The sequence below is a fragment of the Delphinapterus leucas genome, chromosome 6, assembly GCF_059928025.1.
Source record: "Delphinapterus leucas isolate spDelLeu-1000000601 "Yukka" chromosome 6, BTC_Dleu_Yukka2, whole genome shotgun sequence".
Lineage (NCBI taxonomy): Eukaryota > Metazoa > Chordata > Mammalia > Artiodactyla > Monodontidae > Delphinapterus > Delphinapterus leucas.
In genome coordinates, this window is record NC_143134.1 from 114,151,649 (window position 1) to 114,177,537 (window position 25,889).

Genomic DNA, 25,889 nt, shown 5'->3' on the forward strand with positions numbered 1-25,889 from the left:
AGGTGACACGTTAAGTAGGAGAAACTGTGTATGTGCATGCACACACGCACAGGGGGTCCAAAGGCATCTATGCTCCCCATTCCAGTTACTGGCTGGGATGCAGGGGCCCATTTCCTAGGTGGAATTTGGGGAGAAAGCTGGGAAGCCCATAGTCACTGCTGGTCCAGGGTCCACCAGAACACCTCCCCGATGGCTGGGGGCAGTGGGGCTTCCTCGGGTAATGTAGCAATTTGTCATATTAAGTCATTCACTAACAATTGAGTCCCCCTTGATTAATCTCCCAGAATTAGCCAGTTGCATTTTGAGCAATCAGGGTTAATTACAGCCTCATTTGGCAGAGCAGAGAGTCCCATAATTATGTCACAAACAAGGCGAGGAGGTGGTGGGCTGCCGTGGCAGTGGCATCTTCTGGGTGTCTCCTCGCACATGTTGGAGTGGGTAATGACGTAGTTAAGTGTAATTAGATACGATTACTCAGCGTTGGCTAGCGGCTGGCGGGAAAGATGCCCCTGGTTCGCCAGCATCTGGCCGGGTCTGCAGAACTGGGGCACAGCCGCATTGACGCTGGGGCTGCTGCAGGTCAGGGCTGGAATGAAAACAGTCAGGCGCTTTCTCTCTCCTCGTCTCATAGAGCACTGGTATTTAAACACTGTCTGGGGAGAGATCACGGCTGGAATCTTGCCTGTTTTCAGGACATAGAAACACCTCAAAGTGACGGCACAGGCATTTTCCTTTATGGCAGGAGGCACTGCTGTTTCCCTGAAATCACCCTGAGAGAAAAGAGCTGGGCTGCATGATGGCAAAATGCTGTGCTCTGGACCAGGCTGGGTTTGGTTCCCAATTCCATCCCTCACCAGCCAGGTGACATTGGGTAAATGACCTCTCTGAGCCTCAATTTCCTCTTCTGTAAAATGGGGCCATGAAGAAAGTGAGATGGTATATTTTAAACACCCAACATGGTACCTAGCATTGTTGGGGTTAAGGAAATGGTATGTCATTGATCTTATTCTTCTATTTTAAAAATCATTTTGGTTTTCACAGCTAAAGAGCCCAGGGCTGGAAATACCCCCAGTGTAGAAAGAACAATTTAGCGAATACTCAAACTCTGGCTTTTGTTAACCTTCTGTGTCCAAGGCTAGTGGTTTGTTCATTTCAAGGAACTTTCTAGCTCTGGGTGCTGTCAGCCTATGAAAATATGTTTGCTGAACTGGGTTGAATCATATGTGAAATTCATATATATTTGGGAAAGCCGAACATGCTTGCTTTTATTGAGTTTTCTAATGAATGAATGAGTGGAGTTGAGAAGAAGAGCTTAAAACGCCCCCATGGTTTTACCAATTTGCTTCAGAGCATTTTCATCAGGAAAGAAACGCAGGGCTCAGCTGACCCACTAAGAAACACATGAATTTCCAAGAAGGAGAAAGGTGTTCTTGTCTGAGAAATCCCTGGCTAATGTGTCTTCCATCTGGAAAGTCTTTGCAAACCTGCTTGGGACGTGCCAAGTTCAGTTTTATTCGGCACTGTTCAGAGACAGAGGAATGTACATAACTTTGCAGGGGATGGGGACAGCTGTCATTAGTTCTGCATTGCACCAAAATCTTTATGAAAATCTTCCCAAAACAATGATGATAGTTAGATAAGATTTAATGACCAAATATTAACGGCCATTAAAATTCAAGAAGTGTTTGCTAAGTGTTGTAAATTCAGCAAGTGCTTGTCTTGTTTCTGCCTTGGGTCTGCGGGCGAGCCCTACACATAAGTGAATAAAGGTGACGCAGAGGTGAGGCTCCCAGGGAGGGATGGACCGATGCAGGGGGAGCCCAGAGAATGGGGTGGCTTGTTCTGCCCGGGGCATCAGGGTTGACAAGGAAAGCTCTCTCTAGAAAGAAGATGACACGTGGGCTGACAATGAGCAGGAGTTTGGGGCAAAACACGGAGAGGAGGATGTTCCAGGAAGAGCAAAGAGCCAGACCTGAAGGTGCAGGACCAGTCAGGTTGGATAAGGATTTAAATACTTGTGCTTAGAAAAGGTAACAGCTGGTGTTTATGAAAAGCCTGGAATCCACATTGTCATTTGGAATTGAATCTGTAGCAAATGGGGAGCCCATTTGGGGTTTAAATTGACAAGGGGCTTGGGTTTTAGGTCACTGGTAGCTGGGGCCCGAGGCACAAGTTAGGTGAAAATAGGAGGTCACATGATGCTTTGGCCTTAAATGGGCCCGACACAGGGAGGGAAGACGCCAGAGACTTCCAGGGGGAAAATCCAACTGCCCTTGGTAACTGAAGGGATTCGGGAGAGGGAGGTAGAGGACGTGGCCAGCCTGCTGGCATGGGGGCCGACGCTCTTTATGGTTTGTTTCCCTTCAAGTCTTTGTTAGTGGTTGGAGCTGGTTCCAGATTCTCTCGTCCGTGTGTTTAAGCTCAGCTTTCTCTGAGCTGGGTTAGTGAGGCTCGTCCTGGGGGAGCCACCACAACTGAGGTGACCTTAGGTTTTGTCATCAGGCGTCTCCCATGTTCCGGCGTCTTGCTCGCTGCTCCCATGAGCTGATGGCACAAAGCTGAGTGTAGACAGACTTCCAAGCTGAGACAGTCACAGTGGTGGCTGTACCTGCGTTACGATGCCTGGCAGTTACCTCATTTCGTCCTCCTACCAGCTCAAGAGAAGGAGACCTTATTCAGAGCTCCATTTTGCAGGGGAGGAAACCAAGATGAGTGGTAACTTGTCCTTTTCGCTGTTGAGGGGCAGAGCCCAGAGCCAGGGGTGGATCCAGGCCCTGTGGCCCCACAGAGCATTTTCTTGCCACGAGGGCTGCAGGAGGGGAGACTGGCTTCGGGGACAGAATTAGCCAGATCGTGAAGAGCTGAGTGGGGCCGGCCTCGTAAAGAGTCTGACAATATGGACTCTTTGTAAATCGCACCCTTCTTTCGTGCCACACAGATTTAAAGCACATTGCTCTACACGCATGTACCGCATCCATGAGAAGTTCCCTGCCCACGATGTCAGATGTCTTTAAAGGTGAAACTCGTTTACAGGAAATGTCATTCTGATGAAGCGTGCTTTTTAAAATCATAGAAGCGGTTGCCTTAAAATTAATGATGCATTGCAAATATCGGGGAAAAAAGACCCATCCAGTGTAAAGATGATTAAAATTCAGGTCAGAAGTCTGACTTAGTCAGGCTAAATTTTTTAATGAGATTTCAGAAAATTAATTGGGCGAATGCATTTTTATTCTTTTAACGTGTAATTTTATGCTCCTGTTTGAAAAAAAAAAAAAGGATTTGTCGATGGCTGAGGTTTATTGTGGTTCAAACATTTCAAACCCGAATTAGCGCAGGGTGGGGAGCACTTGTGGCCTAATTTGATCTGACTTGGGGAAGAGAGCTGGGTCTCTCCGAGCTTTCTGGGGTGGTCCAAGACACTCCCTCCCCCTGCTGTATGTCTGGTTGTGTCCTCCATTTCTTGGGAGGGTGCGATTGGGACTGCAGGTGACTCAGGACCTCGGCCGCGTCATCGACTCCTGATCCCACCAAATTCCTCCTGCTGCCCAGGGAGTTGCTCCCAGAGGCTCCTCCTCTCTGAGATCGTGAGTCCTCCCCAGGCCTACCGCCACCTCCTCCCTGCCCCTCCACCCATCTCTTCTACCTTTTCGGGAGAACTAAGGGGCTCCCACCCTGGGGAAGGGGGATGAGTAGGTCAGAAATGGCCTCTGGTGCCCACAGCACAGCCTAGAAAGGGAGGCGAGCCTGTTGTCTAGCACAGGCTGTGGGTGAGTGGCACAAGGTCGGTAAAGTCAGAAGCTGCAGGTACATTCACCTCACCACTTTCCTGTAGCCAGAGGATGTTGGGTAAATGACCTCTCTGAGCCTCAGTTTCCTCATATGTGAAATGGGGCTGGGGAGACCTAAGTGAGATGGTGTACTTTAAACATACAGCATGGTACCCAGCATCAGGGGTGTTAAGGAAATGGGATGTCGTTGATCTTATTCTTGTATTTTAAAATTCATTTCAGGGAATTCCCCAGTGGTCCAGTGGCTGGGACCCCACGCTTTCACTGCTGTGGCCTGGGTTCGATATCTGGTCAGGGAACTAAGATCCCACAGGCCACGCGGCGCGGCCAAAAAAAAAAAGAAGAAGAAGAAGAAACATTCATTTTAGTTTTTATAGCTAAAGAGCCTGGGGCTAGAAATATGCCCGGCGCAGACCCTTGGTGGGGTGTGGACGGGGGTGATGATAATGACAGCTGACAACTCCCTGTGCTTGGGTCCCTGGGCCAGGCTCCCGCCAGGCCAGGCACACCCTGCCTCAGCTCACCCCCAGCCCCTGGGAAATAGGTGCTGCCATCCTCCAGACGTTCTACAATGCCAACCCAATAGTAATGATAACAACAAACACGCGGCATTTCCTAAGTGCTGGGCCCTCTTCTAAGTGTTCACTCATTAGCTTATTTAACCGCCAACAGCCCTCTGCAGGGCACACTGATTATCTCAGTTGCACAGATGAGGAAACCGAGGCCCAGAGGGCTCACCGGGAAGTGGCAGAGCCAGGACTTGAACCCAGGCCTCCAGGCCCCAGCGTTAGTGTCTCAACCGACAGAGCCAGAGTGGCAGTCACCTCTCTGCCAACCTGGGCCCAGGGATTGTGTTTTTTTTCCCCGGGAGGCAGCATGGGGTCCCAGACGTAACAGGGAACAGTAAGCGTTGCATGAGCCATTTGCAGAAAGGCCATCAGGAGGATGTGTTGGAGCCGCCATCATGGGAGTTGTTCGGGGCCAGCCCCGTGTTTGCCCAGCAGTTTAGAGCTCCCCAGACCCTCTTGTCCTGGAATCCTCCGGGAAATCCTGGGCTGGTGTTTCTAACATCCCCCATCATGGGTGACCTCTCTCTGATGCAGGAACAAGAGTGGAACTTGCCAGGGCCCACCCAGGAGGTGGGTGGCAGCAGGGAGAGGCCTGGCCTTTGGGGGCAAGAGCTCAGTTCAGCTTTTCTCCGAGCCCCTGAGTTAAATCGGGGTCAGGACTCTGCTGGGTCAGGCAGCTGCGCCCAGGAGCCCCGTGTCCCGTGGTGACCCCCACCTGAGCAGAGGCCCCTCTGGGGACAGGGCCCGGTCCTAACCCCTGTAAGGGCAGCAGAGGCCCCTGAGCCCCCTCACCGCTGTGCTGCTGCCCGGGTAACCTGCCCCCTCCTCAGAGCTTTCCTCTAATTAGGTCGAATGGGCTGTGACAGGAAATGCAAATCTGGGTCATCGCATATGCAGATGTGCAGGGGAGTCTCAGCGATGGTGGCTGGGAAGTCGCCCGCATCCTCTGGGAGCTTCCAGTGGCTGTGGAGCTGGGCCACGTGGCCTCTGGGGAACATCCTTGGGGTGGGTGGAGAGTACTGGGGACTGACCACTCGCCACGGAGGGAAGCAGCCCCACGTTGGCAGAGCCAGGATCGTTAGTGAGCACATCCCCCAGACTCTTCACTGCCCCACGTCACCTGGCAGCGCAGCTGGGTCTCTATCGTCAGGGAGTTCAAGTCCCAGCTCCCCACTGCCTGTGCCTCAGTGTCCTTATTCATAAAGTGGGATTAATAAGTCTTGTTTGGGCTTCCCTGGTGGCGCAGCGGTTGAGAGTCCACCTGCCGATGCAGGGGACACGGGTTCGTGCCCCAGTCCGGGAAGATCCCACATGCTGTGGAGCGGCTGGGCCCGTGAGCCATGGCCGCTGAGCCTGCGTGTCCGGAGCCTGTGCTCCGCAACGGGAGAGGCCACAACAGTGAGAGGCCCGCGTACCGCAAAAAAAAAAAAAAAAAAAGTCTTGTTTTACAAGGCCGTTAGGAGACTTTAGTCCTGAGACCTGTCTAAGCATCTAGTACAGCAACGGACGCATAGTAGGTGCCTAATACACGAAAGCTTGTCGTCGTTATTTTCATGACCATGTGTGATCCCTCCAAGTGCCAAGAAAGCTACCTTTTTCTAGGGTGTGTGATTTCAGCTGCACCCATAGAAGTGACAGTGGCTGGGTCACAGAGTCCCTTCTGCACCAGGCTGTTTTGGGTGCATTTCGTTGTGTCATTTGACAAACATGCCCTGAGCACTTGCTTCGAGTGGGTCAGAGCCTTAGTTCAAGGGGCAGAAAGGGGACTAACACAGGGGCCCACTTGGTGAGGCCCATGGTGGGGGGATGGGTGGCACCCAGGTGGCTGAAGCAGGAAGTGTAGGCCTGGCTAGTCACAGGGTCTCAGAGGAAACGCAGAAGTGGCATCTGAGTTGGGAGGCCACACAGCACAGGGTGAAGGGTATAGGTGAAGGGTGAAGGCTCTGGAGTACCCAACCCCGGGTTCAAATCCCCGCCATTACTCGTGGTGGGGTCTGGAGCCTCCCCTCCGAGCCTCCGCTCGGTTTCCTTGAAATGGAGATTGCGATGATGTCCGCTCACAGGGTCCTGGGAAGCATTCTGCACGGTGCCTGGCATGTAGTCCGTGCTCAGTAAATGCATGCTTGCCCGTCTTAGGTGGACACGCAGTGTATAGGTAGGTCAGTTGCTGTGACTAAAGAACTTACCTGACAGAGACCAGCAGGTGCTGGTAAGAGCATCGTCTTCTTCCTCCGCCAGCCCTCCCTCCCGCTCGGGTCCCCGGGTGGAGCATCTTCAAATCTCTGGAGTCCTGGAGACTTCAGAGTCGGGGTGGGCCCAGCTGTCATCTTGCTGAGGGAAGGAGGCAGCGGGATTGCGGGCTGCGAGGCTGAGTTCCACTTCTCACTCCTGGCAAGAGGGTGCCCGTTAGGGTCTCCTTGGCCCACGGCTGAGCCTCGACCGGTGCAGAGGCGGTGGGTATGTTGCTCGGGGCCCCCCTGGCTTCCTCACTCCTGCCCTCCCCACGCCTGCCAGTAACATGACTGCAACCACTAAGCACCTACTGTGTGCAGGGCTCAGCGATCTCATGGGACCCTCACGGCCACCCTACTTCTCCCTTATAGACGAGGAGACCGAGGCACAGGGTGGCTTGTGTAACCGCCAAGGTCACCAGCCAGCGACCCAGGCTGATTGGCTCCACTGTCAGGGTTCCCAAGGCTCTTCCAGGGCCTACTGGTCTATCGTTGGCATTCCTAGTAGGGAGAATTCCAGAACACAGCCCAGTGAAATACTTGATCTTCCACACTCTCAGATGATCTGGCCCAAGTCTGGAAGAGACATTTTTCACTTCAGAAAATTCAGCGGCTTATTCTTGCTGCAGTGGGGCTTTCAGGGTTCCTTGCCCCACCCCTGCTCCCCAGACTGAATCCTGCACACATTTCTGCACACCTACTATATGGAAGTCATCTGGCAACAACAGAGACCCTTTCTTCATGCCACCATCCAGCTGGGGAGGGTCCCCAGTGTCAGTGATCCCCCGCCTGAGAGTAGCAGGAGGGAGGGCGCATCCCGCCAGGCTGACGTGGGGCATTCTCTCCCCCACTTCCCCTCCCAGGGCCCAGCGTTCCCCTCCTCTCCTCTTCCCGAGAGTACCTTTGCATGTGTGTTTGTGTGTGTGTCGGCGGGGGCGGGGGGGGGGAGGTACCTGGCCACTGCTGCCTCACCTGTTGGCTCCATCCCTGGGCAGGTCCTACAGCTTAATCATGGCTTTCAATGCTGGCCCCTGGAGCATCATCACGAAGTCTCCAGATTCTTCACGTTGCCATAAAGGAGGCAGTGTATCCAAAAAATGGGCTCAGAGCGTCAGGCTGCAAGTTTAACCTTCGTGTTCTCGTCTCTGTGATAGGACTGGCTACCCCGGGAAGGGAAGTTGCCGCTTTTAGGATGACTTGCAGGGTTAGGGTTGAGGTTGCACATGGAGGGCCCACAGGGCCTCCCCGTGGTTGTGTGACTTCGGTGAGTTGCTTCCTTAGACATTTATTGCACCTACTCTGCTGCCCGTCTCCACCGGGACAGAAAGGATTCAGGAGTGACAAAGGCAGGCAAGGCGCTGGCCCACAGAGCCAGCCTTCAGGGGGCGGAGACAGAAATGAGCAAAGGAAAAAGTGATCACATACTGAGGGCTGGTGATAAATGCTGTGGAAGAGATCACATCTGCAGAGTGGGGTCCTTGGCATCGAATGGAGCTGTTGTGGAGAGCGCCAGGGGGCGAGGGGGGCTCTGATAGTGGGATTGGCAACCAGGGTCCCTCCTTCACCTTGTAGGGGCACTGCTGGGGCTCAGGAAGGGGCAGCAGCCCCCCGCCCCCCCCCCACGGCTCCTGGCCCTCCGCTCTGCCTGGCTGGTCACCGATGCCCTCTGTCCCTCCCCTCCAGAGGCACCCGAACGCCCTGTCTTTTCGCTGCTCGCTGGCTGACTTCCAGATTGAGAAGAAGATCGGCCGCGGGCAGTTCAGCGAGGTGTACAAGGCCACCTGCCTGCTGGACAGGAAGACAGTGGCTCTGAAGAAGGTGCAGGTGAGCCAACAGCCCCACGGGGTCAAGACCACATGGCAGGAGTGGCTTGTGTCCGAACACTGTAGCTCTGGTCTAGTCCCATCTCTTCCCTTCCCTCTCTCCCTCCCTGTCTCCCTCCCTCTCTCCCTCCCTGTCTCCCTCCCTCTCTCCCTCCCTTCCCCTCCCCCTCCCCCTTCCTCTGTAAATGAGGGAAACTAGTACGCATCTCACTCACGGGGTTGTGGGAGAATCAGGGCGACTTGTCTTTGTGGAAGCTCACTGTAAGCCATAAAGGAAAAGAATGAGCATGTGCTGAGCACCTGCTGTATACTGGATCATGCTGGAGCTCACGGAACTTTGACAGCACCCCTGTGGGTAGGGATTATCATCCTCCCAGAGGTGGAAAACTGCAGACACGTGGATAACTCACCAGGGATGGAGGGAGCTGAGACTCAGATCTGCGGCCACTGACGCTTGTGGTCAGCTCTGGGCTTGAGTGCCCTGCCCAACCTCTGAGTCCCTCCTGAACGGAGGAGTGGGGTCGGACAGATGGGCTTTAGGCAGCAAAGCCCAGGCAGGAAGCTTTTCCATGAGAGCCACTGAGCCCGTCTGAACGCTGCTTTGCTGCAGGAACGGTCTTGAATCCTCCAGCAGAGCTTCCAGGGCCCCTCTATTTGCTCATTTACCTTAAAGAATGAGATTAACAGCCCGGGCAGAGGAAGCCCAGGAGAGAGAAGGTAGCTGAGACACAGTCACGAGGTGGGGAGACAAGACGAAGACCTCCCGCCTGGAGCCAGCCAGCGTGATTGCCTCCTTGTTGACCTGTGAGCTGCACGTGAGGCCTCTGGTGGCCGGAGGAGAGACGGGCTCCTCGGTTCAGAAAAGGCCTGTGTTCTGCTCTTTGTCTGCCAAGGAAGGGCTTACCTGGGTTCTCTTGGTGTTGGTTTTTAGTTCCAGGATGGGTTCTGTGGTGGGGCTGCTGCAGTGTCGCCCTCCTGTTTGTTCCTGTGAGTTAGAAGATGCTGGGAGGACCCACACAGTGAACACTAGGGGGGCTGGGGGTCAGGGGGCGCATGCTGTACCCCCTCTTCTTACTCAGTCCACATGACGGTCCTGTGAGGTCAGGCTGTTGGCCCCATTTACAGACGTGAAGACTGAGGCTCCAAGCATGTTTCCTGCCACTTACCAGTGTACGACCTCAGCAAGTCACTGGACTTCTCTGGACCTCAGTCTCCTCCTCTGTAAGTCGGCAACAGTAACTCCTGCCTCATGGGAGTTGCCCTGATGATTTGGTGGAAATTGGTCAGCACAGTACCTGGCACGTGGTGGGCACCCAGTAATACGAACTGTTGTCCTTACAGGGTTCCCTCGGCGAGGAGGTGGGAGAACCCGGACTGGGGTCCTGGGCCTCGTGCCCCCTCTGGGGCACTCTTTCTCTGTTTAACCACTCTTTCTCTTTCTCTGTTTCCTCTCACCCAAGATATTTGAGATGATGGACGCCAAGGCCCGGCAGGACTGTGTCAAGGAGATCGGCCTCCTGAAGGTGAGTGCCCTGGGCTGAGCGGGGGTCCCTCACTTCCTTGGGCCAGTCTGGGCCGCATCATGTCTATCACAGCCCTCAGCCCGTTAGATTCAGAAACAACATACCTGCGGGGGACAGCAGCTTGTTTGTTTTCTTGTGGCCTAGCAGGGACCCCGCCTCACCTCTGCCCAGTCCTCATGCTGCCCCCGGACTGGCTGTCCTTGTCCCACGTGGATCCTGGATGTGGCGGCCCGTGGACCAGGCTACTGGGGAAGGAGCAAGGGTGGGCGTTGGGTTGAACTTCAGTTTGTCTGTCTCTGTCTCCCTCTCTGTCTCATCCTGTCTTTCCTCTCAGTCTCGTATTCTTGTATTTCCACGTGGTGACACGCACATCTGAAAGTTCAGCCACAGTGTGTTCTCTTTTCTTCTCTCCCATCCTCTTACTCCCACCAGGAGATGCTCTCTGTTGGGGAGACTCAGCAAAGCCAGCCTGGGGCACTGGGTAGAATGAACAGCCAAGCACATGGCCCTGGGTTCCGGCTGCTGGAGGGGCCCAGGGCCCCTGAGTTGTCAGCCTGTTGGGCTCTTGCTAGGTCTCCCACAAGGAGGAGGCACAGTTGGGGATGGGTCTCCCCAGGGGGTAGCTGGTATGCCCGCTCCTCTGTGGGCGGAAGTCCTTGGTTCAGCCAGAGCTGGGCTGACTGGACAGGGTCGTGTGAAGGACAGACGTGCAGGGGCCCATCTAAGGCGAGGGATGTTGGTGGTGTCTGTAGTCGTTCCTTTCCCCCTCCCCGCTGGCTTCCCCACTGGCCTCCTGAGAGTCAGAGATGACAGAACTTTCTGGACTAGACAAGCCTGGTCTAAGGGCTGCTCTCTCCTGGGGATCGCGCCCTACTCCCCAGGCTTAAGGTTCAGTGTGGAAGGAGGGGGCAGGTTGTAGTGGCCTTGAATGCCACACTCAGGATGTGAGACTTGAACATGGGAACAAGAGGGGGGGCCCTGTAGTGGCTGCGAGCAAGGGGCCGTGGCCAGATGGGAGTTGTGAGCGCTCGCTGGGGTGGCCCCTGGCCACGATGGGTCCTGGGGGCAAGGCTGGAGGCGGGAGGCTTGTAGCTATCACAGGTCCAAAAATACCCTTCAGATAACATTTTTAAAGTTTTACGAAACGGTCAAATTCGGGACCTGCTTGTGATGCTGGGAACTGATTACCCAGCCCTGCGGAACAGCTGTCATGATCACCCTCTCCTGTCTTCCCACTTGTGGCCAAGAACGTGTACTACTCACACGAGTGAGGAGCTGTATGCTTGTGCACACTGAGCCAGGCTGTTCGGTTCCTGGGCGCAGAAGTGTGTGACCACAGCCCCTTCGGTGAGGCCGCCCCAGGTGGCCTGAACCCGGCCTTTCTGGGGGAGGGCGTTCTGACCCTCCCCCAGGCTGCAGTGCCACCAAGTGCGGTCGGCCGTGGGCTTCCGAGGCAGACCCACCCCTTGCTCACTAGCTGTGGGGCTGTGGGCAGGCTACTGACCACTTGGGGCCTCAGTTTCCTCATTTGTCAAAGGGGGTGATTGACAGCAGTGCTGTGTCTTCAGAGGTGTTGGTGGAATTAGTGAGAAGATGCATTGGAAGGACTCAGTGTAGCGTCCGGTCAGAGGCAGCCCTCGTTGCCATGGTTATAACCTCTGCCCCAAGGCCAGCCCCTTTCCAGAACTTGACCCACCTCCCCGGCCTGCCCGTGGAAGTCAACAGGATGTTCCAGGGCACGAGGTGTTTCCTACAAAACAGAGGGAAACACAGTTCTCGGAGGGGCCACTGGGCAACATCGTTCATACCGTTCATGCCAGGACCATTGAGAAGCTGCCAGGCATGGGGCAGGAAGGCGAGCCCTGTAGGAGCCTCCAGGGCTGGCTTAGGGAGAGAACAAGAGGCGGATGTGTGGCTGTGTGATGTCTGCCGACGTTCCCCTCATTTCAGAATCCAAGACTGGGTGCAGGGCGGCATGCAGCATAGATGCACGTCCCTTGCCCAGCAACCTTCTGGGCCTTTGGGAAAATGTGCTTTCAAGTGGCCTCTGGAGGGGAGCCCCTGTGGGCAGGCGACCATACTGTGGCAGAATATTTGCGTCCCCTGTGCCTTCCCCAGATCCTGGAATCATTTTGGTGTAGACAGTTTCGGTTATAAGCAGTTGCCAGGGTCTCCTGTTAGCCAGCCAGGGGCTGACTTCCAGTCAGTGGGGTGCTGTCCTGTCTGGAGAACACACGGGCGATGGTGATCGGGCCAGAGGCAGGGCTCTGGCACTGAGCACCGCACTCAGGGCAGCTCTCACACCAGGAATGATTTTTTTCCCCAAGATTTCACAAAGAGTGGGTCAGGGGCTTCCCTGGTGGCACAGTGGTTGAGAATCTGCCTGCTAATGCAGGGGACACGGGTTCGAGCCCTGGTCTGGGAGGATCCCACATGCCGGGGAGCAACTGGGCCCGTGAGCCACAACTACTGAGCCTGCGCGTCTGGAGCCTGTGCTCCACAACAAGAGAGGCTGCGATAGTGAGAGACCCACGCACCACGATGAAGAGTGGCCCCCGCTCGCCACAACTAGAGAGAAAGCCCTTGCACAGAAACGAAGACCCAGCACAGCCAAAAATTAATTAATTAATTAATTAAAAGAAAAAAAGTGGGTCAGAAATTGAGGAAGTGGGAAGGAAGAAGGAAGGAGACGGACACTTCTAAGTGCTCTGCGGAGTGCAGCGACGGAGCAGTGGGGGTCTGGCCCCGCCCTAGAGGGGCCTGGGTGGTGAAGAGGGGGGTCATTTCCACAGTGTCTAGTGAGTCTTAGCTTTGTGCAGTCACCATGTCAGACATTTCAAGGGTATCAGCCCCTGTAATCTTCACAACTTCTCTCCAAAACATTATGTCCATTCTGCAGAGGAGGAAACTGAGGCTCGGGGATGCAAAATGGCTTTCCCAGTGTCACCCAGGTCTGCCTGACTCCCAAGCGCAGGGCTTTCCCCCCAGATACCGCACCTCTCCAGCTGTACCGCCTCTCAGGGGCTCCCTACTCCCTCTTTTTCTCCCTTCGGACAGCAACTGAACCATCCAAACATCATCAAGTATTTGGACTCGTTCATTGAGGACAGCGAGCTGAACATTGTGCTGGAGCTGGCAGACGCGGGCGACCTCTCACAGATGATCAAGGTGAGGGCGCCCGGTGGGGGCCGGGTCGGGGGCCCCTCCTCCGACCGGGTTCCTCACTGCCCTGGCCTCAGGCAGAGGTGGCCGCTGCGGGACGCTCAGCCCCCCTTGCCGATGCTCACAGGCCTCAGCTGTGGTGGCCCCTCTCGGGTCCCACCCGCACTTGCTGGGAGAAGGCCAGCTATGGGCAGTGGCTCGTGGGCCACTTCTGCCTTGCAGAAGGATGGGGACAGAGCCCCATGGAGGTCGGACCCCAGCTCATGGAATCTGGGAAAGTGTCTGTTGGGGCCAACTGGCTCATTTTATAGAAGGGAGAACTGAGCCCAGAGAGGCTGAAAGACTTGCCTGAGGATCCCACACGTGGGGACAGACCGGTACCTCTGGCCCAGGTCTCTACTTCCTGGCCTAGGGCCCTCCAGTGGACATCATCCCCCAGGTGACCTTCCTGAGGCCCCTCCAGCCCTGGAGAGGCATCTTCCTTCCCATATAATGGCTGAGGCTGGGGGTCTCGGAGAGGTTGGGCAACTTGCCAAGTCCCACAAGCAGTCCCCAAACTGCCCCGCCCCCCCTTGCCCCACCTCCTTGGGCCCAGGACCAGGTCCGCCTGAGTCTGCACTCGGGGACCATCACGACTCCACTGATGGGCACCTACTGTGGGCCACAGCCCTGCTGAGCACATGCATCACTCACCAAGTCCACATCGTCCTTAGATAGCGAAGCTCAGAGAGGTTTAGTAACCTGCTTGAGGCAGCACAGCCTCTAAATGGGACCCCCGGGCCTGGGCTCTCAGCTTCACTCATTGCTCCTTCCTCAAGGTTCTCACTCCCCTGCTGGCTAGACCCTCATCCACAGAGCGCTGTTGTGGGGTTGCATCGCCTCCCTCCCCGGAGCCCAGTCTGTCCGTGAGCCAGGCTGGGCCACGCTCAAGCCCACACCCTGCTCTCAGCCACACTTGCAAATGGGGCCAGACATGGATCCTCTGCCTTTCCCACCAGGCACTGGGGATTGAGCAGTTAATTGCCCGGCGCCTGCTCTTCTGAAATTTGGCTCCTAGGAATACAGGCGTCTCTGGGAAGCGGCATTACTTGAGCTGTTATCACCTGTTTTTATATTTTCGTTGACATATTAATGCATTTGCAGGGATGTTAATCTCCACACAGATCCCTGGTGGAAACAGATGTGCTATATCACGTCTTACTTCTTCCTCTCCCCCCCCCACCCCCGCCCCACTTTGTTTCTCCTTCCCGTGCCATTCTCTCACAGAACACGCATGCATCCAGCATCCACCATGTGCCCACCCCCATGCTGAGACCTAGGGATGCTGCTGGCGGGGCAGTGCCCTCAGGGAGCTCACCTTCTAACGGGAGGGCAGGGCTGTGAACGAGCAGTCATGAGCTGCCATGAACAAGCCAAGTTCAGGGTCTGTGGGAGTCAGGGAAGGCTTCCTGGAGGAGGTGACACATGAGCAGAGACCCATGAGGGGATACCCGCAGCCCAGAGGCAGAACAGCTTGTGCCAGAGCCCAGAGGGATGGAAACCCAGGGGTCCACAAAGTACTTTGGTCCAGGAGAGCACTGGGCAAGGGGAGGGGTGGAGAGCGTGAGGCGGAGGGTGGTCAGACCAACCAGGGCCTCATGTGCAGGCTTAGGATTTGGAACCTTGCCCCGAGGTCAGCAAGAAGCTTCCTGAGACTCGTGGTGCAGAGTAAACATGATCAGCTTTGTGTCCTGGAAGAAGGACTGGATGCCCAGTGGAGGGAGGGGCGGTGCTGGGGGGAGAACAGCGGGAGGAAATACCCTGGAATATGGCCTGTGGTGAGGGTGCTGCACCCTGTCAGCCCCAGTGGACCCCAGACCCCCTCACAGCCTCTCAGTCCATGGAGTGGGGCTGGAGTCAGACAGTGGGGTAGGGAGTGCTGGGCAAATTACAAATCCCTCCCCTCCCTGAACCTCAGTTTCCACCCCTGTCCCAGGGGCCTCACAGGGGACGGCCGTGTGGGAGCTGCAGACCCGGATGCAAGCTTCTTCCAGCCAGGAGAGACAGGAGGGAGGCCCGTGGGTGTCCAGCACCCTTTGTGCCTGGCCTGGGGTGGGGTGCCTTCCCTTCACCACGTGCCCCTTCCCAGGCTTCCCTGGAGCCAACCCTAGTCAGGGTTCAAGTCGGTCACTCACCCCCTGGGTTTCTGGGGGAGTGGCCGGGCGCCTCAGGCCCTCCTGTCCCGGGAGTCCTTCTCCTCACCTGGCCTGGCACCTCCCCTCCCTCGGTCACGGGGCCCCTCACCCTGCCCTGCCCCTCCCTGAGCCTGTTCCCCCTGCTGTGGCCCTTCACCTGCAGAGCCTGGCTGGGTGCTGTCCCCAGCAGGTGGGACAGGCAGGGCAGGGCAGTAGAAAGACCCTGGGCCCAGAGTCAGATACACCTGCTGGATGACCTTGGACCGGTCCCTGTGCCTCAGTTTCCCTGTCTGTAATGCACCCAGCACAGTGCCTGGGGCCTGATAGCAGCTCGGTTTCTCTGGCCTTTCCCACTCTCTAGCCACCTCTGGATTTTGAGGGGAACAGGGGCCTTGCCAGGGCTCAGTCTGGGGCCATACCAAGGTCTGGCCTGGGAGGCCACTGGCCAGCAGACCCTGAGTCCCTAGGGCCCCCAGCCTCAGGGGCCAAGCAACACCACCAGGGCCATGGTGCCGGCATTATTTACGGTGGATGGTGAAGCCGGGAGCTGCTGCCACCCCAGAACCCACCAGAGACTCTGCGCCTTCCTGCTAAATGTCACACACACCAATAGGACGTGACATTTAGAAAGTCACGGCTCACAGCCGTGCACATCCCCACTTAAATGCTCTAATGAGGATAAGCTAACATCATGGCATAAATAACAACCCCGCCCGGCCCACCGCGGAGGTCTGGGGTGGCCCGGGAAGGATAGGGGTCCTGTGCTGGGGGGTCCGTGCCAGGAGCCTGGGGCAGATCACACATGAGGCCTCCTCCGAGAATGGAGCCTCTTGGGGCTGTAGTGCCAGGCCAGGGGCTTTCCGCTGTGACTGTCCCAATGTTGGAGGTGCCCACATCCAATCCCAGCTCTGCCGCCCCTGCTGGGTGACCCTTGGCAAGTTCCTGAACCTCTCTGATCTTGATCCTTCATCAGGTGGTTACTGGTATCCTTAGAAGTGTGTTAAGAACTTGGGTTTCCTGAGTGGAAGGCCTGGGGTTGAGCTGTTGTGACTCTGCCCCTTACTAGCTCCCATGTGGCCCTCAGTTTCCTCATCTGTGAGATGGGTGCAGTCATCCCTGTGTGGGGCCCAGCACAGACACTGCATGTGACATGTGCCTAGCAGAGGTTAGCTCGGGTCCCACCTTCTACCCCATGCCCCATCCCAGGCTGGGAGTGTGTCCTGGGTCCCCATCTTCCCTGTGCCAGCTCGGCTGCCCTGACAAAGGGGCCAAGGCTTCTCCCCTGGCTGCTTTGGAAAAAGATGGTTGCTCTGAAGGGAACAAAAACCTGGTTCCAAGGTACCGGTGTGTGAGTCGTGCCCCCCGACCCCACACAGGCCTGGCTCACAGGAGATCCCCCAGAGGGATGCTGATCTGGACAGTGGACGAGGGCATGTTCCCAGTTTACTTCTTCCAGGACCTTTGGTTACTTACAGCTCCCTCAGTGCAGCCCGGGTGGCTTTTGGTTTTTTGGTTTGTTTTTTTTCTGGAGCATTATGTATGATTTTCCAGGCAACAAAGTAGGTTTTGCCTGTCGAAACTGAGGGGGTCCATTTGAGAATGTCAAGCCCACTTCCTTGAGGTTCTTGCCATGCTTGTTAATGGTTATGTGTGCTGGGGTTTGCTGGCTCCAAGGAGGGGAGCTGTGATTTAACCACCAAGCATGTCTTGGGTGCCCCCATCCTGGGCTAGACCAGGGCCAGGGCAGAGAGTCCACACCAGTCACTCCTGCAAGGAACTCCCTGTCGGGCAGTGGGAGGAGATGGATGCGTGTCCAGGAGATTCCAGGGAAAGGGTGATTGAGAGTAGCCTTCAAAATGTGGTCCGGGGGGACTTCCCTGGTGGTCCAGTGGGTAAGACTCCGCGCTCCCAATGCAGGGGGCTCAGGTTCAATCCTTGGTCAGGAAACTAGATCCCACATGCATGCCGCAACGAAGATTCTGCGTGCCACAACTAAGACCCGGCACAGCCTAAATAAATAAATATTTTTTTTAAAAAAAGAAAAAAATGTGGTCCAGGCATTCCTTCAGCAAAGCCGTCCAGGACATCCGCTTTGGGTAAGGTCTGCCCTGCCCTTAGGGAGCCCAATGCTGGTGCTGGCGGCGGACAAATGACCGCTGGGAATAGGACAGGGCCAGTACCCTACAGCTGCCCTTCCTCTCGGCCCATCACCCAGGCCTGCCCATGTGTCTGTCTCCCCCACTGCAGTATTTCAAGAAGCAGAAGCGGCTCATTCCTGAGAGGACAGTGTGGAAGTACTTCGTACAGCTGTGCAGCGCCGTGGAACACATGCACTCCCGCCGGGTGATGCACCGAGGTACGTGCTGGCCCGCTGGGGCCTCGGGGCCCAGAGCCAGCAGGGAGGCTGGACCCCAGGACGCAGCTTTCCCCTCGGCTCCGGGCTTCTTAAGGGACAGCCATGTGGAAGTTGGACCACTTTGTATTATTCCCCATCCCGTGGGTGTCCAGCATCTCGCTTGTCCTTATGGGGTCAAAGAATGGGCGTGTGAGGCCCCAGGCTCGAATGTACACCCGTGCCTTGTGGCTCTTGCCCCTGTCAGGGGCCCCCCATGGTGGGAGCACCAAATACCATGTAGTTACATGGACCCTAAGGACAGGGACCATGCTCGGCACATACTCTCCAGCCCCCAACACCAGCCTGGAGCCAGCACAGAGGGGGCTGCAGCAAGGGTTGGGTGGAGAGACTGGGAGGGAGGTGACCGGTTCATGGCCAGTTCCAGTATTGCCACCAGCTCTGCCTGGGAGGGCAAGGAAAGCATCCTGGAAAGGGGAACTTTAATATGGGCTTTGAAGTCTTAGTAGGAGTTGGCTGGGCAGAGGAGGTAAGTGTTTCTGAAAGTTGACATCATCCTGAACTGTGAGGAAGGAGCCTGCTGGAAGGAGTCACGTAGATGACTTCACTGATTCCTCCATACATTCATTCCACCTGCATTTATCAGTGTCTGCCGTGTGCAAGGCATTGCCCTAGTCACTGGGGAACAGCACAGGTTACCTCCCTGAGCGCCTTCTTCATCTGTTACACAAATTTTCTCAGAGTGCCTGCTCTAGAAGAGGAAAGGAGCGCAAAAATCCCTGCCCTCCTAGACCTCACAGCAGCCCTGTGACGTAGTGAAGTTAGACCCATTTCACAGATGAGGAAACTGAGGCTACGTTTCTCAAGGTCCACAGCTGGGCAGAGGCAGGGCTGGGGCCTCGCCCTGAGGGAGCAGGACTGGCGGCTAAGCCCCCATCACCTGAAGGGCCCTCCCCTCCACCCACCCCCAGGCCGCCTCCTCCGTCCTGCCCCTCCCCGGCCATCTCCACCTCTGATCCCACGCCAACCCCTGTCCTTCCCCTGCAGACATCAAGCCTGCCAACGTGTTCATTACAGCCACAGGCATCGTGAAGCTTGGTGACCTCGGCCTGGGCCGCTTCTTCAGCTCCGAGACCACCGCGGCCCACTCCCTAGGTAAGGGGCCTGTCCACGCCCAACCCCCTGCAGGGTCCTGGATGACATGGGAAGATGCGGACCCTGTCCCCATGGTGCCTTTGGTTGGTTAGCGCAGCAAAATGCCTTGTTGTACCCCAGACATTCTTCTTCAGAACAGTGACCAGAGGGGAGTAAACCAAGGCCCCGAGGAGCCCAGGATGGGGCTCCCCTGCATCCTCCCGTGCTCACGCTCTAGGGGGTGGGGAGATGTGGCTCTATGGTCGCACTGGCAGCCACTCCGTCTTTCTCGTTGCTGCGTGGTATCCCATCATGTGTGAGTGTGTGCGTCTGGTTGTTTTGAAACCCTCGTCCCCATCTGACCCCAGAGGACCCCTGGCCCGGCCTCCTTAGCAGCTGGTGCGTCGTGGTTCTTGTGTTAGGTCAGAATGAAAGGATGTTCAAGGACCTGCCAACCCGTGAGTTCTCAACACTTCATTCACCTACGCGGGCTGTTCCTCCTGCTGGGGGACGTTTGAGCTGTTCCCGTTTTGGGCTTTTAAATAGACAGTTTCAAAGCTGTGGGGGCCAAGTGCTCACCCGGTAGAGGTGACTTTCTAGCTGAGCTGTGGGGAGTGAATAGGAGCTGGCGGGGCATGGGGGAAGGGATGAGGTGATCAGGGTCGAGGGACCGTGGGTGGCAAGGAAGGTGGGCGGGGCCTTGAATGCTAAGCTCAGTGGGTAGGCACCACCCCAGGAGTGCCAGAGCGCTGAGGGCTGGACGCCAGTGGAGACTTGGAGGTCACATGTGTGTTTTGGGTCACATTAAGCACTGCCCAGCTTCGGAATCCGGATACGTGAGTGAATGCAAAACTTGGACCCGTGGAGAATTTTACGTTTAATTAGAATGACATTTAATTAGAAACCAGCAGAGTCCCCAGTGGAACACAGAAGTAGGGTACCCTATGTGCTATGACCAGGGCCATAGGGGAACGTTTCATGATGGGGAGGGGTGTAGGGGCACCTCCCCTTTCCCTGAGCAATTCCTGGCTCTTTGGGGTGGCGTTTGAGGGAACGGTGCCTGAGGCTCACCTCCCCATGCGCTGCCGCGTCCACAGGCCTGGCCCCTTGAAAACCACTCTGTTCTGCCCTCATCTGCCCCGCACTCCACGGCCCAGCCAGTACATCTCGTGTCTCCCTGTCCCCGAGAGCCTGCGGCATGCCGGGAGACACACAGCGTCTTCTGGTGACGGCGGAGGTGCTTTCTGGAAGACACGCTTTCCTGGTGGAAACTGTCACTGTTCATACAGGTCCTGTAGCACACAATCTGGAGAAACATGCTAACTTAGAGATCAGCAGCTCCCAGCTGGGAACGTGTGTGTGTGTGTGTGTGTGTGTGTGTGTGTGTGTGCGCGTCGTTTTGGAACCCTCGTCCCCACCTGACCCCGGAGGACCCCTGGCCCGGCCTCCTTAGCAGCTGGCGTGTCATGGCTCTTCCGTTAGGTCAGAATGAAAGGATGTTCAAGGACCCGCCAACCCGTGAGTTCGTGACACTTCATTCATGCCTCAAATAGATGTGAGGGTCTGTGGGATCCTTCCTTTGTGCTGACGAGGAATCTAAAACCCAAGGAACTTGAGTGATTCTTCTGAGTCGTGTGGCAGCAGAGCCAGGACCCAAATGCAGGCCTCCCGGTGCAGGGCCCATGCTTCTTCCAGGGGACCAGGCTCAGGGGTCCTGGAAGGATCTCCCTCGGGAACTCAGCCACCACCCCCCCCCCTTCCTGGGAGGAAACTGTCTTTCCCGCTCCCCTCAGACCCTTCTCTTTGGGAAAATCAGTGTGTCTTGTCAGTTTGGGACCGTTTACCCCTCTGGTTTAAGAGCTTCAAAAAGGCCAGAAATTCAAGGGGAACTGTCAAAGAGCAGAGTTAAAGCCACTGTCTCCCGTCCCCTGTCAGTCAGGCCCCAGCCCTCCTCCGTCCCGCTGGGGAAGAGACTGCGGCACTCGTCAGAGCTGGTTAGGATCACATCATTAGGAACGGGCAGGAATTCGGGCTCGTCCGACAGTGTGAGTTTATTGACTTGGACTGGTGCACTTATTATATTAATGAGAAGGAATTGGAACTTGGGAAAAGGCCGCCCGGGAAAGCCTGGCTCTTCCCGAGGCCTCTGAGTGGCTGACAGGCTGCGTGGTGGGTGGAAGGAGCCCTCCTGGGGCCGTTTGCCCACCGAGCTGAGAAGCATGGGCTCGGCATGGCCCTGCTGCCAGAACCGAGAACCGAGGACCAGGCCCCATGACGGCATCAGTGCAGAGCCAAAGCCCAGGGCCTGAGGTCTCCAAGACACAGGAGAAAGAGCCCCTTTCCATAGTGAGGCTCTGCACACAGCTAAGTCTTGTGCACACGTTTGGTGATGCAGGAGATTGAACTAACTGCAGTTGCGTCGTGACGCGGGAAGGACTTGGGGGGCGGAGGCTCCTCCAGACCCTGTGCGTGGGTAGGAATTATGCATCCATTGCATCTCTGCGCACCTACTATGTGGGGATGCCCTGGTGGCAGCCATGTTGCCCCGGCAGCCACCTTGTCTCCGGAGGCTGCTGACCCACGTCAGGGCTTATGCACATCCCATCTCCCCCTGCCTCCTCCTCCCCCAGCCCCCTCCCCGCCTCTGTATTTGCTAACACGAGGCTGGCATGAAAGGGCATTAGTCATGCCATGGCCGGGCTGACAGGTGCGGTACCCAGCGGTGGCAGAGCGGCTGCTTCGGTGTCAGGAATAGGAGCCGTAATTAGAGCGCAGAACAGAATGAGCGTCAGACGAATTACCAGGCAGTAGACCATATTTGTCAGGAAGGATTGCATACATAAAAATTAAGTGACAGTACATGCCGGCATAATGAAAGAAAAATGAAAGATTTGCCTACACACAGCTCACAAGCTACAAGCAAGAGTCTCGCTCCAAGCATTGGCAGCAGCTGCAAGACAAATTGTGGGGCTGGGAGAGCAAGGCCCTTCCCACTCCGCAGACAAGACAGGGCAGCCTCGGGCTGGGATCAGGGGTGGGAGGTAAGGCAGGCTCACACCCAGGCCGGTGCAGGGCGCCACACTGCCTCTCGGGGGGATGGGGGAACAGGTCTGGTTGGGGGCAACCCCTGTCAGGTACCTGCGGTCAGGGCATGCTGGCTTTCCCAGGCCGCTGAGCCCCGGCCTGGCCGTGGGGCATAAATCCCTCCTTCTCACGTCCCCGAGCCGAACGCCCTGGCCCTGGGCTGGGCCTGAGACGTGAGGTTATGGGGACATGAGAGGATGCAGCCTTCCCTGCTCTCAGGGGGCCCCCAGACTGGTGGGGAGACCGACAGTCCCAGGGTGGTGTTGGGTGAGGGCAGGCGGAACCGTCTCCTGCGGGCCCACTGTGTGCAGGCACAGTGCTGGGCTCCGTGACTCGGCTGTGCATGAGGAGCCCGGGGTCCACTGGGGACCTGGAGCTGCCTCACCCCATCCCAGGGCTGCTCTTTACTTCCGTTTTCTGTAGTCACTGAACTTGCCAAGGAGGTGGGTTAACAAAGAAGACAAGGCTTAAAGGATGTTTGAAAAACATGTTGCTTCTTAAAACGTTATCCCCATAAGGCTTATACCTTCATTTGACAGATGACGGAACTGAGGCTCAGAGAGGTGCTACCACATCCCTGTGGTCCCTGGGCAGGCAGGGACTGGAGCCCTTGGGGGGTCAGCAGCTCTCCACGGCACCAGCCGGGAAGTGGGCTTGGGACCCAGTGAGCTCTCTGGCTGGGGAACACTGACAGCGCCCTGCGGGGAAGCCCACCCAGCCTCATAGCTGTGGGCCGTGTGGGACCTGGGGCTTGTCCTGGGCCACAGGGAAGGAGGATTGAGCCTCTCCTGTCACGACAGCGCCCCCGTGAGTGTGCCCACGGCCAGGAGCCCCGGGGGCCCCATCAGTGTGGGCTCAGAGCGTCATGCAGATGTGTCCCTGGAGACCTCCTGCTTCGTCCTGGCAGCCCAGGACACCTGGGAACAACTGGCCCAGAAAACCTGCTTCGGCAGGTGGAGCCCAGGTTCTTAGCGCTGACACCTGGCGGGGGGGAGATCACGTGTGGCTGGTGAGTGGCTCCTGGCTTGTCTGCCGCATCCCTGGCATTTTCAGGGACACAAACCGTTAGAACGAGATGAGCTGGTGGCAGGGAGGGAAGGGAAGGGCTCAAGGGGACGGCCAATGAGGAATCGACCCGGGCCTAGGATGCAAACCCCAGCTTGTTCATTCACTCACTCAGAGGTTTGGGCCGCTCACCCGGGAGGCCCCTGCCCGCTGGAGCTTACAGCCTGGGGGGGAGGCACTGTTCTAATAACCATGTCCCAGGTGGTGTCTTGTTTAGTGCTCCAGCCGCCCTGGGGGTGGGAATCATCACAGCCGGTTACCAGGGGAGGAATTCCAGGTGCAGTGAGGCGAGCACCTTTGTGATGCCAGGTAAGTGGTGCTCCAGCCAGAGCCACGTGGTGGGCAAGGCATGGCCACACCAGGGTTTCCGTCCGAGGCTCCCTGAGCCACCTTGGATGAGCCCCTGATACCTGGAAAACACAGGGTCCTGCGTAGAATCGTGCTACCTGACTCATCTCTGTTAGAGATGTTCCATGTGGGAACTAAAAATAGGCAGATATAACAGTCTGGAATCAAGTCAACGCTGATAAAAGTGCAGTGTTTTCTCAACATCGCTGCTTCTCCAGAGGGCCCAGTGTAGCCTGGCATGGGGTCAGCTGGTAATTAATTTAAGGAGAACTTGATGACAAGTGGCGGCACAGGTGAGCCTGTAGGGGTGTGGGTGTGCGTGTGCGTGTATGTGTGTGTGTTGCTGCCCAGAGATCCAGCGTTGGGGGGAGTGGGGAGAGTTTGGAGTCTGGAGTCGAATGCCAGGCTGAGGACCCGGCTTTTCTCTCTTGAGGGATGAGCCAGTCGGCCTTAGGGGCAGGGACATGGCCCCTGCCTTGGGGTGTAGGACGTGTGGGAAGGGGCAGGACAGCGGGAGGCTAAGCCACCAGTCGTCCAGGTGAGGCGGAGCTGCTCGGGCAGCGGCCAGAGGGCCAGATGGGAGGGGAGCCCCCTCAAGATGTGAGGCCTGATTGATGTTGGGGGCAGCGGGGAGGGAGTTTCATAGGCCGGGGTCTCGTGCAGCACAGAGGAGGAATCTGGTCCTCACCTGCTCCTTTGTTCTGCCCCCTTGGCCACCCCCAGCCCTCCTTTCCTCAGTCCACTCCCCTCACCGCCCCCAGCTCCACCCCCCGGGGTCTGTGGTAGCAGCAGAGCCTTCCCAGAGCCCTTCTGCCTGCATGTCTGTGTGCCAGGAGGTTGAACTATCCCCATTTTCCAGAGAGGGAGACCGAGGCTCCGAAGTGTGGCAGAGAGGACCCCGAGGACCATGAGTTCACCCCGTGTTCCACCGATGGGGAGACGAGGCTGAGACAGCCGTTCAGTTCTCTGCCCACCCGTGGTTGCAGTGGGTTCAGACCTGGCTAGGGTGCAGCTCCTTTGCCGTCAGGATGGTGCCCAGGCCTCCCGGCCCGCCCAGCGGATGCATGTCAGCACCCACACCCCGTTTCCCAGCCATTTTCAAAACCATATTCGGGGAAGAAGTGCAGCCCACAGATGCAGCCTCCCCTTCATGTGAAATCTTTGCCTTTTTCGTACCTAATGAACATGTTTCAAACACCGTGAGCATTTCAAAACACGGCAGAGTTTGTTTTGACAGGAGTGGCGCATCTTGGGAAGCGGGGCCCTTTAATCAGCCTCTGCTTTGAGGTCCCGCGTTCTCCTCTGATATCTGCCCGGTTTGAAATCTGGGAGTTCCAGGTGAAGACGCAGGGAAGGTCAGGGTTTGTTAGGCTCCTCTTTCATATGCAGAGCTCCATTCCCAGAGGGGAGGCTGGGGGCGGGGCTGGGAGCCTGCAGGTCTGACGGGGAGATGCTGGAAGGGGATTTGAGACCCTGGCTGTGTTCGCTCTGCATCTGAGTATCTCCGTGGGTATCTCAGATTTCTGAGTATCTGCGTCTGAGTATCTCCGCTGCTGCTTTGCCGGCTGGAAAGGCCCACAGGGGCACCCCCCACCCCACCCCTAGGGCAGGACAGGGAGCCGGACCTTCAGGGCCACTGTCTGTGGAGGCTCCTCCCTGTGCCAGCTTCTACCTCTCTTCCCCAGAATCACCGCTCCCCCGGGGTTCAGGGTCACATCCTCCAGGGCCCGCTGCAAGCTTGGAACTTCTTTGAAGTCTCTCATTTTTATCTTTAAAACTCACGCAGGTTGTGCATTATCCTTTATAATGTTTGAGCATTTTTTACAGGGGTTTTACAGGCTTATTCCCGGGAAAAGCTGGCAGAACAGGACGAGGCGCTGTGTCCGCCCCCTGCAGCTTTGTGTGCCTCTAGCACAAGTTGAGAACCCCTCTGATGAGGCAGAGCACAGACCAAGGGGGAGCAGCCCCTCCCCTGGGGTCAGGGGACAAGAGAAGCTGCCCAGAGGCAGGAACCTGAGGACCCAGTGGCCGGCCAAACTTCCCTCAGTTAATGCTTCATGAATTCATTTGTTCCACGGATGTTCCTGCGCATCTGAAAGGAGGGCAGGTCTGGGAGGCTTTGCACAGCCCCTCTCAGGTTGTAACACGTATCAGACACTCTGGGAGCTTGTGGGAGATGCAGGTGTCCAAGTCCCAGCACTGGAGGTTCTGGTTCCACAGGCCTGGGGTTGGGCTGGGGGTTCAGGTTTTTGACAACTTCTTCCAGGTGATTTGGCTGCAGCCACTGATCGGTCCAGTCTTTCCTGGCTCCTTCTGGACACTTGCTGGGCCAGGCAACTCACCACCTCCTGATGGACCCACTCCTGGGAGGGCCCAGCACAGCGTCAATGCGCAGTTAACATTGAATACAGATGGGTGGGTGGACGGATGGATGGACAGACAGATGGATGGATGGATGATGGATGGAATGGCGTATGCAGCAGTGGCATCTTTGAAGAAAGTACAAATCACATTTGGGCGTTTGCCTTTCCCCCCTTAACACCAGTGGAAACTGGGGTACAAGCAGAAGGAGCAATGAAGAGGTAGAAGGTTGGGGTGGGGAGTGGTGGGAAGGGGTGGTGAAGCCCCCGACCTT

General features: G+C 56.7%; 1 protein-coding gene across 2 annotated transcripts in view; it reads left to right on the plus strand.

Moving 5' to 3' along the window:
* Positions 1-25,889, plus strand: part of NEK6 (NIMA related kinase 6) — an 85,547-nt gene that overhangs the window by 44,616 nt on the left and 15,042 nt on the right. For both annotated transcript variants that reach the window (XM_022578768.3, XM_089913735.1), the window contains exons 3-7: positions 8,272-8,412; positions 9,872-9,934; positions 12,992-13,102; positions 17,518-17,626; positions 18,671-18,778. In XM_022578768.3, the coding sequence (XP_022434476.1) occupies positions 8,272-8,412; positions 9,872-9,934; positions 12,992-13,102; positions 17,518-17,626; positions 18,671-18,778 (532 nt within the window). The remainder of the gene's footprint in view (positions 1-8,271; positions 8,413-9,871; positions 9,935-12,991; positions 13,103-17,517; positions 17,627-18,670; positions 18,779-25,889) is intronic.